The following is a 12,890-nucleotide window of genomic DNA, read 5'->3' as shown; positions in this document are numbered from 1 at the left end:
CCCCCAGCTCTCTCTCACGTAAACCCTCTAACCCATGTGTCTTTCTCTAAGCATTGTACTTGCCACCAGCAGGTGTGCTTGCAAGGTGCTCTCGCTGAAGCATCCAGTTGACAGCATCTCTCTGGTAGGGTCTCAAAACAGGGGTCAATGCAGGGTGCTGGACATCCATTTGGACAGGTTGTGTCTCTTGTTTATGTGTTTGCTTCACAAAATGATAGAGTTCATCAATATCTTGTCCCTCTGGTTCACTTTCTTCATCTTCCTCATCTTCTACTGTATCTGCATATTCAGTAACAATGTACTCACAACTTGATCTACCATGTATAGACACAAGCAATTCTTTGGGGTCAGGTCGTGGGGCCTGAACTCAGGCCTGGGCTCTGTCCCTCAGCTCTTCAGCTCAAGGCTAGTGCTCTACCACTTGAGCCACAGTGCCACTTCCGGCTTATTTTTCTTTTTGCTTATGTGGTGCTGAGGAATCGAACTCAGGGCCTCATGCATGTAAGGCAAGTGCTCTACCACTGAGTCACCTTCCCAGCCCTAGACACAAGCAATTCTTATCCTAAAAAAGTACTGTGTATTCATTCATCTCTGGGGTATTACTCAGTGTTTCATGACTGGAAATTGTTATCTATCAAAAAAAAAAAATTTACCTAGTGGTTCCATAAGATAGTTCAAGTGCTATTTTTCAATTGCTGTTAAGTTTTCAATGTTTGGAAATTTTTCTCTCAGTTTTTCTAAAGCTAGAATTAATGTTCTTTGTGTTCATACAATGCTTCTGTACTTAAATTTAGCAGACCCCCACAATCTACTTGGTATTGCAATCACTTGCCCACTGAAGGCAAAAAAGGTGGGTTTTTGTGTCAAGCTTAAATGTGCATCAAGATGATGCACATCTGGCCCTTTGTGGGTATTGATAATCATTCAAGAAACTCAAAGATAACTTCACTTTTACATCTCAACATAGAAGTGTGTGTGTGTGTGTGTGTGTATGTGTGTGTGTGTGTCTGTCTGTCTGTCTGTGTATGAGTATTAGTTTCCTGAGATGGGACTTAGTAATTTAGTGAGACTGGCTTAGAATTTCTTGCCTTAGCCTCTTAAACATGTAAGCCACTATGCCTATCCAGATATAATTTTTCATATCTATTTCTTCTACTTAAAAAAGGTTTCTAGTAGTAACATTGGTTAAGTAGAAAGAGTCCTTTAAGGGGCTGGGAAGGTGGCTCAGTGGTAGAGCGCTTGCCTTGCATGCATGAGGTCCTGGGTTCGATTCCTCAGCACCACATAAGCAAAAAGAAAAAAAGCCGGAAGTGGCACTGTGGCTCAAGTGGTAGAGCGCTAGCCTTGACCTGAAGAGCTGAGGGACAGCGCCCAGGCCCAGAGCTCAGGCCCCACGACCGGACCCCCCCCCCCAAAAAAAAAAGAAACAGTCCTTTAACTATTTTGTAAGAATATTAAAAATCTCCTATCTATAATCTGCTTAAGCTGATTCTTTGTTAAAAACATCACTCTCAAAGGGAAGAAGTGAGCCATTTCTGAACTGCTTTCAAAGAGTTTAATACAACAAACCCAATACATTCTAGAACTAAGGGATTACACCAAAAAGTTCCCAAATCTTTCTATTACAAGATGCCATAAGTGATTTTCAAAATCACACAATTAATGTATAATTATATACTTTATTATTTCATACCATTATAACAGGCAATTTAGTGTTAACATTTTAAAGTTTTCTTAGAAATCATGTTTTTAAAATTCAAATTCAGTATTCATCTTATTTTGTTATTATTATTATTATTATTGCTTAGCATCAAGGCTTCATCAGGCCTCAGCTTGCTAAGCATTTGTCTACCACTTAAGCCATGTTCCTAACCCTTTCTGAATTGTTTTTTAAAAGACAGAATGATGGAACTTGCATTAAAACTTAAAAAAAAAACAACTCTGCATGTATTTGAGAACATTCATTCTTCATTCTGAAGCTCAAGGTTTTCCTACTGTTCTAACATACAAAATAATTTTTTAGTAGTAATATGAAATAATAATGTGCAAAAAATGTCAACAACCATGCTTAGAAACTGACTTCCAAAATATTTTGTATAGACTGAACCTGAAATAACTCTCAGCTAGAAGAGAATTTGAACTGTTTTCCCAGTAGTTTTGCTGGCCGTACCAAGCCATCCATACTCCTTTGGACACCAGTGGCTGAGAATTCTAAAAGGTCTAACCAAGGATGCAAAGTCTTGCCAAGACATAGAGCCATTTGATCTTTATAGAAACCAGGCTTTGAAGGCCATTTGTCAGACTGGAAAGGATGGATGGAACAAAGGCCAGACAAGGACCTGGACCTGACTGAGGAAATTTTACATAGGAGTTTTTTTTAAAAAAAAAACAACAACAAAACAAAACAAAAGAAAAGAACTCCAGTACTGGTGGCTCATGCTTAACAATCCTAGTCACTCAAGAGTCTTGAGACCCAACCCAGGTAGGAATGTCTATGAGATTCTTACCTCCATTTAACCACCAGAAAACAAGATGTGGTACTGTGTTTAAAGTGGTAGAGCACTAGCCTTGAGCAAAAACAGCTTAGGGACAGTGCCAAGGCCAAGTTCAAGCCCTACACCCCGACAAAAATTTAAAAAAAAATCAAAGAGCTCAATTCCATCTCAACTTCCTGAGTAGCTACGATTACACTGGTGCCTGGCTTGACTGCCTTTTAACTGATATATTTTCTCTGATGATATTTCTTGAATGTTCACTACAAACTAAGCAAATAAAATAAGGAAATAAAATAATAATATTTAGACAAGTAAAATTTTTTTCATAAGGTGACTGATGTCTTTTATTTTTTTTATTTTTTTTTTTTGACTGATGTCTTTTAAATTTATCATTTTAATTACCTGTTTTTTTTCCACTTATGCTGTAAGAGTTAAAAGAACACTCACAAGTCCAAATAACAATTTTAAAGTTTACCTTAAAAATTACCTGGGATAATAAAATGATATAACTTTTCCATCACTCTTTTCATGAGTTGATTGAACTTTTTCATTCGTGAATTTGCATCACTGAAAAAATCTAATTTTGCTAGACCAGCTTCCATGATGTAAATTCCAATCTACAAGGAATCAACATAACAACAGTTTCAATTGGGATATACCATTATTTATGAGGACATAAGAAAAATGTCTTTTGGAAAGATTGTTTTTTAAAGGTATACACAATGTCTTTGCCACATAATTTCACTTTCAGTAATAAACATCTGAAAATGCATGTGTTTACTATATGTGAAGTATCATTGAAATTATTGGGAAAAATACATCCCTAACTAGAACCAAACATCCAATTTTCCATACCTAATCAATAATTTCTAAACCTGACAAATATCAGACTAATCAGAGAAGCCTGTTAAAATGCAGATTTCCTGGAAGGATGTTAATGCACATACAGGATTCTTATGCCTAATTAGGTTTTAGAACCCTTATGAGTAGACAAATACTAACATAGAGAGAATTTTATTAAGTACCTGAACAAGTGAAACAATGCATATGAAATTAAGCAGTTGAAATACCTAATTTGAATACTGGCAGTCATTTTTAGGAGCTAAAAAAACTTGCAAAATAAAACATTTATTTAGACTCAAATGCTACCTTACAAAATAGAAAGCAGTGCATATGAGAGAACCTATATAACTGTAGAAGTTTTTAGTGGTGGACAGTGTTAAATTTTTTTCATCTCTCCACACTATTCTGAGTCTGATTCCCAAATCACTGAGATTCTCTACTCTTTCAGTAAAAAAACTAGAACCTACCAGCACACACAGGAATCTGTGACAAATATTGCATTTAATTATTAGTATTTGTCTTGTGTTTAGCTGGAGATAGATTAGTACAGTGACAATAAATATTTATAGAAATCCTGGGTTTTCAAAGGAGGTGACAACATATACATAAGCTATGGATTCTTGCAACTCTGTGTCACCAAGTCACAATTTTGGCACTTACACTCAATAAATATAGGGCATTACTTGGTTATAGTATCACTGTCTAGGAAAAATTAATGGCAATCTAATGTCTCTAACTTTTCTCGTTTGCTCTGGTCAGTTCTGAAACTATAAGCTTATTGAGTAACTCTCTTTAAAACTAGCAAGAAACAAAGATTATCTGATGTTTTAAATTCTGTATTCTTGTAAGGTTAGCATGAAGATATATTAATCTCACTACAAAGTACATCTATTACACTATTTCATTTTAAAATACAATTCTATAAGAAAAGAACAGGTATTACAATTTGACATGGTAGAAAAAAAGCTGAAATTAGAGCATTTAAATAATTTAAACAAAGTTTAACACAAGATTTGCAACATGGCTGGTAGGTAGTAAATGGCAGAACCTAAAAAAAAATTACAAATCTATCTATTCATTTACTAAAAATCTTTTGGCTACAGCACTCCTCTAAAGAGGCAGTATTGTTTGCGGTTTAAAAGGGAGAAACATCTGAAATGTAAATGTATTCTTTTTTCTTTTTTTTGTTGGTTGTAGGGGTTGAACTCTGGACCTGGGCACTATCCCTGAGAACTTTAGCTCAAGGCAAGTGCTCTACCACTGAGAGCCACAGCATCACTTCTGGTTTACTAGTGGTTAATTGAAGATAAGAGTCTCACAGACTTTCCTGCCTGGGCTGGCTTTGAACAATGATCCTCAGATTTCAGACTCCTGGGTAGCTAGGATTACAGGTGTAATCCACAGGTGCCCAGCTATAAATGTACTCTTAAGTGACCAAAACAAAAATAAAAATATTCGTTAGGTATTCTGGTAAGGATGCATACCTGAGCCAGCGGGTTTAGTAAAATGTCTCCATGGAACAAATAATCTCTGAACAGAATGTTAAAGAATGGCCAGGAGGCAGTATGGGAAAGGAGGAGAGGTGTCCAAGCAGAGAGAACTGTGAGAGCAAATGCAAAGAAGCAGAAAGACAGCAGGATATGTGCAGAAGATAAATTAATGTAGACTTCCTGGGACATAACATGGAGTAACAAAAGGAGTTTCCAGAATTCATCAAAGGAGGGGCTAGTATGTCAGATTAGAAAGATTCCATTAGTTCTCTGGGGGAGAAAAGAGTTGCGTTCATATTGTATCATTTCTGGAACAGAATAGCTAAGGAATTTGAAAAGGATAAATAGAAAAGGACAAATGACTCACAATAAGAGGAAGAGATGATAAAGACCGAAACAAGTCATGGAGAGTAGAGACAGAAAGGAAGCCTAGCTATAATACACAGTTTTTAGTCTTGAAAGCCCCAAATAAAGTGTACTTTTAGCTTAATGAGGAGAGGCTTACTGATAGGTTTTCAGATTTTCCTTCTCAACTACTTTCAAAATGAACTGCTAGTGAAGAACCCTAAGTCACCACAGAAATTAACTACCTTGATCATGTGATTTCCTTCCGGTGTTTGGTAAAGTTTTATTCTTCTCTTCTTTTGCAGCCATCCCAAATCTTCTAACATCTCACCACTAAAGGATGATTCCACTGGAATTCCCTTGTCACAAAAATTGATTGATTCTTTAAGTTCCTTTTCTTGCTTCTCTACATCTTCACATTCTGAATGAACATAGATCAGGAATTGATTGACTGACTCAGAACTCATCAATGTGAAACTCCTTTGGGAAAAATTTTCCATTAAACTGTGTCCAGGAAGAAGCTGAAGAGTTAATTCTCCCAAAAGGGCCTTCCAAGAATTATCGCAGTGATAAGGAGAAATTACAATATTCAATTTTACAGACAAGGAGGAAACAGTATCAACAATTTCTTCTTTCTTAGTTGATACTGAGCTCACCACCTCTGAACATCTCCTCTTCTCTCTGTGAGCTGTTTCTTCCAAGGGACTGTCATCTAGGCTGATGCTCAGGGCAGGAGAGGAGTCAGCAGCTAGGCAAGGCTGCTCATCGTCAGTGAGTGGTTCATTCCTTCGGTCCTCAAGCATGTTCCAACGAAGCTGTTGCTGCCTCTCTTCATCTACCTTCACAGGAGGAGCACGTTTCCGTCGGCTGCTCATCTTCACCTTTCTTACTTGGTAAATGTAATGCTAGAAGACAAATGGGTATTTGATAGTGGGCACTGAGAGCAAGAGAAAGTTTTAGTATGTAAGCATGCTTACAGAAGAGATACAGCAGAAAAAAAAAGTATTTTTTTTTTTAGAAACTGACAAGCTAGTTCTGAAATTTATGCTGAAAATGCCCATGATTTAGAAGACTCATAACAGTTTCAGAAAAAAAGATGAATGGATTATACAATTCTAAGACTTATGTGACTACTGTCAACAATAAACAAAACTATGTGGCAACAGTGCAATGACAGACTTATGGACTAATGGAGAAAGGTTGTGTCCAGCCAATTGACTTTCTTTCCATGTTGGAGAATGAAGCCCAGCAGGCCTCTGCATCAGACAAGTGTTTACCACTTAGCTACATCACAGACCTAGTCAACTGACTTTTGAAAGAACTTCCAAGGCAGGAAAAACTACATAGACCCTTTTCAATAAATGGATACCCATATACAAAAAGTGAAATCTTGACTTTTACTTCTTAACATGGGTAAGAATTACTTTGAGAGTCAGGTGCCAGTGGCTCACATCTGTAATCCTACCTATTCAAGAGGCTGAGATCTGAAGACCAAGGTTCAAAGCCAGCCTGGGCAGGAAAGTCTGTGAGATTCTAATCTCCAACTGACCACCAAAAAGCCAGAAGTGAAGCTGTGGTTCAAGTGATAAAGTATTAGCCTTGAGCAAAAACTCAGGGACAGAGCCCAGGCCCTGAGTTCAAGTTCCAGGACCAGCACGTGCACACACACCACCACCACCACCACCACCACCACCACCACCACCACCACCACCACCACCAACAACAACAACAACAACAACAACAACAAAGCCTTCAAAATAAATTGTAAAATATAAAAATCTAAATTCTAAAAGAAAATAGAGAGTCAAAATTTAAGTGACTTTTGGATTAGAAGAGGGAATGTAAAATTGTACAACAAGATACAAAACTAGGGTACTAGAGAATAAGAAAATGAGAAATGAAACGTTACAAAAATGAAATACTTTTGACTTCTCAGATACAATACTGTTATAGATATAAGAAGGAAAGCCACAGATGGATAATATTAGCAAAACAAATTATCTAATAAAGGATTTGTTTACAGAATATATAAAGAACTTTTAACAAAAGCTTTCAGTAAGACAGATAACCTTATTTTAAAATTGGGCAAAAATTATGAATACATTTTTATCAAAATTGATCTGAGTGGCAAATATACACATGAGACTACCCTCATCAGTCATAACAATGAAAAGATCAACCCACAAATTACAAAATGCCATTATACACATACACATTAATAGTTAAAATTTTAAACATTGAGGGTGTATAGCATCTGGATCGGAACACTCAAACTTGCTTTCATAGACAGTCACTTTAGAAAATGTGTCAGTTTCTAATAAATATCTTCAACTGTTGAGGAGACAAACATATTGTGGCATATGCATCCAATGAAATACTATTAAAGAGATACAAACTTGATTCATACAAGGAAACAGGTGAATTTTTAAGCATTATGGAAGTGAAGGACGCTAGATATGAAAGAACATATACCATAAGATTCCATTTCCATGCAATTCTGAAAAAGGGAAAAATCCAGTGACAGAATGTAGATTTGTAAAAGAGGCCAATAAGTGCAAAGAGGTGACTGGCAGTAGAGATTTGGGATTACAAGAATGTCTATGCATGGTGCTTGTGTAACTGCACACTATACACTGTCAAAACTCATCCAAGTACATTTAAGATTGCTGAATTCTATTAAATATAACTTATTTTAAATATAACTTATATATGTTCTATTAAATATGTTATATCTTAATACAGTTGATTTAATTAGACAAAGACTAGATGCAAGAAGGGCTTAAGAGAATATATAAGTGATATTCTCATAAAGTTGAAAAATCTAGATTAAAATAGAGAATTTCTAAACAACACTGGTCTAAGAAATAGAAAATCTGAATAGCCTAATAACTTACCTAACTAAAACCTCTCTCCCTTCCTTGGAGACAGAACTTAGAAAATAGTAGACTAGACCTAAAAGGAGGACCTAAAAGGAAGTAATTTCTACTACTGGTCAAACCAAATCCAATAAGGTAGTCACAAGCTGCATGAGGACATTTAACTTCAGATAAATAAAATTAGATATTACTAAAAACTCAGCTCCACCGTCTCACTAGTCCCACTTCAAGTGCCTATTACCATGTGACTAGAGGACACACGTAGCTGCTGGTGAGTAAGTCTAGACCATTTCGAAAATAGCAAAATGTACTTCAAGCATGCAGGTCTAAGTCAATCATGAGAATTCCACTCCCTAAGTCAAGGGCTCATTACTATTTGGGGGAGGGAGAGGGAACCTGGTCCTGGGGCTTGAATTCAGGCTTTTTGAATTCCCAAGCTTTTTGCTAAAGGCTAGCTTTCTACCACTTGTGCTACTGCTTTACTTCTGGCTTTTTGACAGTTAACTGGAGATAGGAGTCTTATGGACTTTCCTGCCCAGTTTGGCTTTGAACCAAGATCCTCAGATCTCAGCCTCCTATGTAGCTAGGATTACAGGAATGAGCCACCAGCACCCAGCAGGTTTACTACTTTTTAACTATCTTATCTTGGAGAAATTAAATATAGAAAGCCTCTATTAAGTGTTCATCTTTATCCAGTTTTTCTCAGAGCACATGTTCAAATACTGGAAGTGAGGCACTTTGCTGGAACTTTAAAAAGTTAGTTTACATCAGCATATTTGTTAATTACTGCCACAAACATGCTGTGTAACAGGCTTCATCAAAGCTAAATGCTTTCAGACAACAAACTTTTTTTTCTCATAGGTCTGAAGACTCCTCAGAGATGGCTGACGTAGACTCTATGGTAGCTCTGCTTACTCTTATTTCTTTTGCCTAGGAATGAAAAATGTATCCTGGATATGCTCTTATGGCAATGGTTGAGGAATTAAGAGTTCAAATCCAATCACACAAGTTCTTTTCAAAGTTCTTGGTACATTAAAATCACTAAGTTCCTTGAAAGAAACAAGTAAAATAGAAGCACAGAGATAGGGAAATAGGCCACACTTTCTTTTTAAACTGAGAATACTGCACATAGTAGAGTGTAAATACAAGTTAAGGCTTGGTGGAAAGGAAATGTGCCAATTACAAAATTTACTACACCAACAATAACTGAAAACTGGAAAAGCCATAATCTGACATGTGCAAAGCAACATGGCTTGTCAGAGATAATGTGGGCTCCAAAATCTTAAGAGTCTATCTGGCACTGAAGTAGTTATTGACCTCATCTCTGTCAGTCTTCTCATCTCTCAAATGGGGATGACAGCAGGACTGTGGTCAGAAATTAATAACTAAAGTTCAACAGCAATTAAGTGGCAATTATAATCATTATCATCCCAACAATACTCTATACAATAACCAAACTTCAATGTGGCAGGCTGTACCATTGATTGATACTTCCTAAACTTACCTGCACATTAGGAGAACATTCAAAAATCCCAATGTCTAGGTCACCCCTAGCAAATTAAATCAGAATGTCTGGAGTGGACTAGCAATATATCAATTACTTTTCAGGCTTCCCAAAATATTCCAACACAATGCCAAATTGCAGAAACCTTATTGCAGAAAATCAGTTTCCTACTAAAAATCTGTTTTTCTTCCCCAGTGTGGAATACTGCTTTAGTACAGTTCCAGCCAATGAAATGTGAGTCCAAGTAATAAATACCACATTTCTGGGTATAAAAATTTAACAGACACTAGTACACATTCCTTCCACTCTTTATGCTTAGTAAAACCTACACAGTGTCTTTTAAATTGTGTATGCCTCTACAATTTGCACGTCTTTTCTGATGCTTGCTTTCCACCTCAATTCCTGTATTAGAGCGTCAATAGGAGTATGTTAGACAAAAGTAAATACTAAGATTTCTATCAGGGCTTTCTCTTTGTCCACTTTTCAATTGAGCAGAAAAAAAAAAATCTGGTTGCCTCTTTCTCTAAGGGATCTTGACCCAGGAATAACCTCTCAAACCTTGGCAATTGATACAACATAACCCCCATGTTTTTGTATCTATGAATCCCTTTGATGGTACTATTTCTTTCTCCTTTAGTATTTCATTGTTTGGATGAAATGATACTATGTGAAGTTTTCTACATAGACCATACTTCCACTGTCCCGCATTTCAATACAGAAGGCTCTTTGCTGTGAAGTGCCTTTTCACATGTCTGCCAGTCATGTTTCCCAATCTTCATTGAAAAAATCTTCCATGACACACCAGTCAGTTCATTTAAGGACTATTTCCACCTTGATCCCAACTGCTACAGCTGTTAACTCAGGACAGTCTGAAAGCTGAATGAGAATACTATAGGAGGAATAGTACCCTATTTAGTATTGTACTCCCGAAGTCAGGTCAGTGGCATGATGTAAATAAATGAGATACAAAACAAGGTGAAACAAAGATCTCTAACTCCCTATCTCCTCTCAACTTAAGAATGCTTTTTACTCACATTTCTTTTTGTGGAAGTCTTTTACCCACATTCTATTAGACTAAAAAATAGGAAAATATCCTTTACTATGGCTGACTCAGAACGCAGAAAAAAATCTGAACAAATTCTATCTTCAACAGAAAATGATTACAGATTGCTAGAAAAGTAAATATGAAATGTGAAGCTATTAAAAGAACACAACACATGAATATCTATTAAAATTCAGCTTTTTTTCCTGCTACACTTTGGAGCTGAATGGTCCCATCAAAACTCATGTGCTGAAAGCTGCTGTTCAGAGGTAAAGCTCTTAGTAGGTGACTGAATTATGAGGCCCCTGATTTCACCAATTAAAAATGTAATGGTATTATTGAAAGGTGATGGGAACGTTAACATTTAGGAACTAACTGGAAGAAACAAGTCATTGGTGTCAGGCCCTGAAAGGACACACCTTGTTCATTATCTATAGTTTTGTTTCCTAGATGCCATGAGGAGAGCAGCATCCTCTGTGACATGCTCTGGAACTATAATGTTCTGCCTTAACACAATCCCCAAAAACAGTGAAGCCAGGCAACTACAAACCGAAACCTCTAAAATCATGATCCAAATAAACTTTACCTCCTTTTAAATGGTTTTCCTTAAGCATTTTGCCATAATGATGAAAAGCTGATGGACATATCCTAAATTATTGTCTCTTTATGAAAAGATCTACAAGTCCTGAATGACAACCTAATGCCAGAACCAGGAGTACACATCTGCACATCTAAGCAAGTCTGGTCATTACCAGGGACTGAAAGACTCATAATGACCTTCCTACAGAGACAACTCCAGCAAAGTGAAGTGTTTTCTTTTCTGAACTTCAAAATAGATTATATAAACTTGAAACAGTAGACTGTTTACTGTTTCCCCCAAATCTTTCTAGCCATGTACAGTTCTTTTGGGCTGGACAAAACAGCATTCTCTAGAAGTTAACTATTTTATTTTTAGCTATCCCTTAACTGGGTCTTTCAAAGTAACAGGAAGTGTGGGTTATAAGTACAGACATAATCATGCACGATTGCTCTAGGAGTGCAGTGTTAGGGATCATAAACCAGTCTTTCTGATGACAGAACAGATATTAAGATACTTTCTATTCCAGAGAGTATCATCATTCCTGCTATCGCCTACTGGGAAGATTAAAAATAGCAGTTATGACTTTAAAATTATGTTCTTTTTGTTCAGTGTAAGCCTCAAGCATATTTAAGTACAAGTAGTAAAACATCAAACATTTAGAAATCCTACTTGCTAATGTCAAGCCTCTTGATTAAAAAAAAAGGGCACAAGCTTAGTGGCTGTCATTTGGTAAACATGATTATCATCTGCAGCGGTGGAGGGAGCGTTAATCCTCGGATAAAAGCACGTCTTCACATCCATGAACCTAGCAATGACCGCAGAATCAAGATGCACTCACATAACCAGGCAGGGTGGGTCTGAATGCGCACGTAATTCATCTGACCATAAGGTAACAGCGACTTCCCGGGGACGAACGTAGAAGTCTCCACCTTTTCACACTGCTTCTCATCCCGTGCACCAGGAACCGGGGGGAAGGGGGGGGTCTCCCCGCAACAATTCCAGAACAATCCCAGGAGTCGGAGCCGGGCCGGGCACACAGGCCCGCCTCCCCGAGGGCCGCACTGGCGTCTCCGCAGGCCCCGCAGGCCCCGCGGACGGGGTGCGTGCGGGGAGGGGGGTCCTCGGCCTTCCCTCCCACGGCCGACGCCCCCCCACCCCGCCCCACGCACGCCTGCTCCCCGGAGGGCCGCGGCACCCCAGAGGCCCGCACGGCCGAGCTGGGGAGCCTGTCCGGGGAACTCGCTGTCATACTTGGGTCTCCTGGGCTCCCGGAAGAGTCAAGTCCCCCCGCCGGGGTCTTGGGGAGGCCAGAGACATCTTCCTTTCCCCAACCTTTGACCTCCGACCTCCCCATCACCCAAACGCCTACCTGGCGGGTTCGAGTCTCTCTTAAACCCCTGCAAAGCCTGAGCAGGAACTTGCCGCCGTCCGAACGTCCGTCTGAGGTGGGCACGCGCGCCCGGGGCAGGTTGCGCTGGGTTTCCCGGGGTGTCCAGAAACCACAGCGCCCAGCGTCCGGGTGCGCGCCTGAGCGTGGGGTCACCGTGAACGCGCACGTAAGGTAGCCCCACCCATCTCCTCCGTGAGGGCTTCACGAGGCGCCTGGGCGCATGTCCTTTCGGCGGAAGCCCAGCCTAGACTACCTTCGGAATCTCGCGATAGCTGGGCTTCTCACGCCCCATACTAGCAAAGACGGGATTGGCTGAAACTCTGGA

General features: G+C 38.7%; 1 protein-coding gene across 2 annotated transcripts in view; it reads right to left on the bottom strand.

Moving 5' to 3' along the window:
- Positions 1 to 12,679, bottom strand: part of Shprh (SNF2 histone linker PHD RING helicase) — a 55,109-nt gene extending 42,430 nt beyond the window's left edge. For both annotated transcript variants that reach the window (XM_070010688.1, XM_070010689.1), the window contains exons 1-4: positions 12,545 to 12,679; positions 5,419 to 6,078; positions 2,983 to 3,112; positions 64 to 279 (exon numbers count right to left, since the gene is read on the bottom strand). In XM_070010688.1, coding sequence (XP_069866789.1) covers positions 64 to 279; positions 2,983 to 3,112; positions 5,419 to 6,048 — 976 coding nt within the window. In that variant the 5' untranslated portion in view covers positions 6,049 to 6,078; positions 12,545 to 12,679. The remainder of the gene's footprint in view (positions 1 to 63; positions 280 to 2,982; positions 3,113 to 5,418; positions 6,079 to 12,544) is intronic.
- Between the last annotated feature and the right edge of the window lie 211 nt (positions 12,680 to 12,890).

Source organism: Dipodomys merriami, unplaced genomic scaffold, assembly GCF_024711535.1.
Source record: "Dipodomys merriami isolate MVZ:Mamm:240054 unplaced genomic scaffold, mDipMer1.0.p SCAF_8, whole genome shotgun sequence".
Classification (NCBI taxonomy): domain Eukaryota; kingdom Metazoa; phylum Chordata; class Mammalia; order Rodentia; family Heteromyidae; genus Dipodomys; species Dipodomys merriami.
Note: the sequence above shows the minus strand (reverse complement) of the source record. Positions and strands in the feature narration are given on the sequence as shown.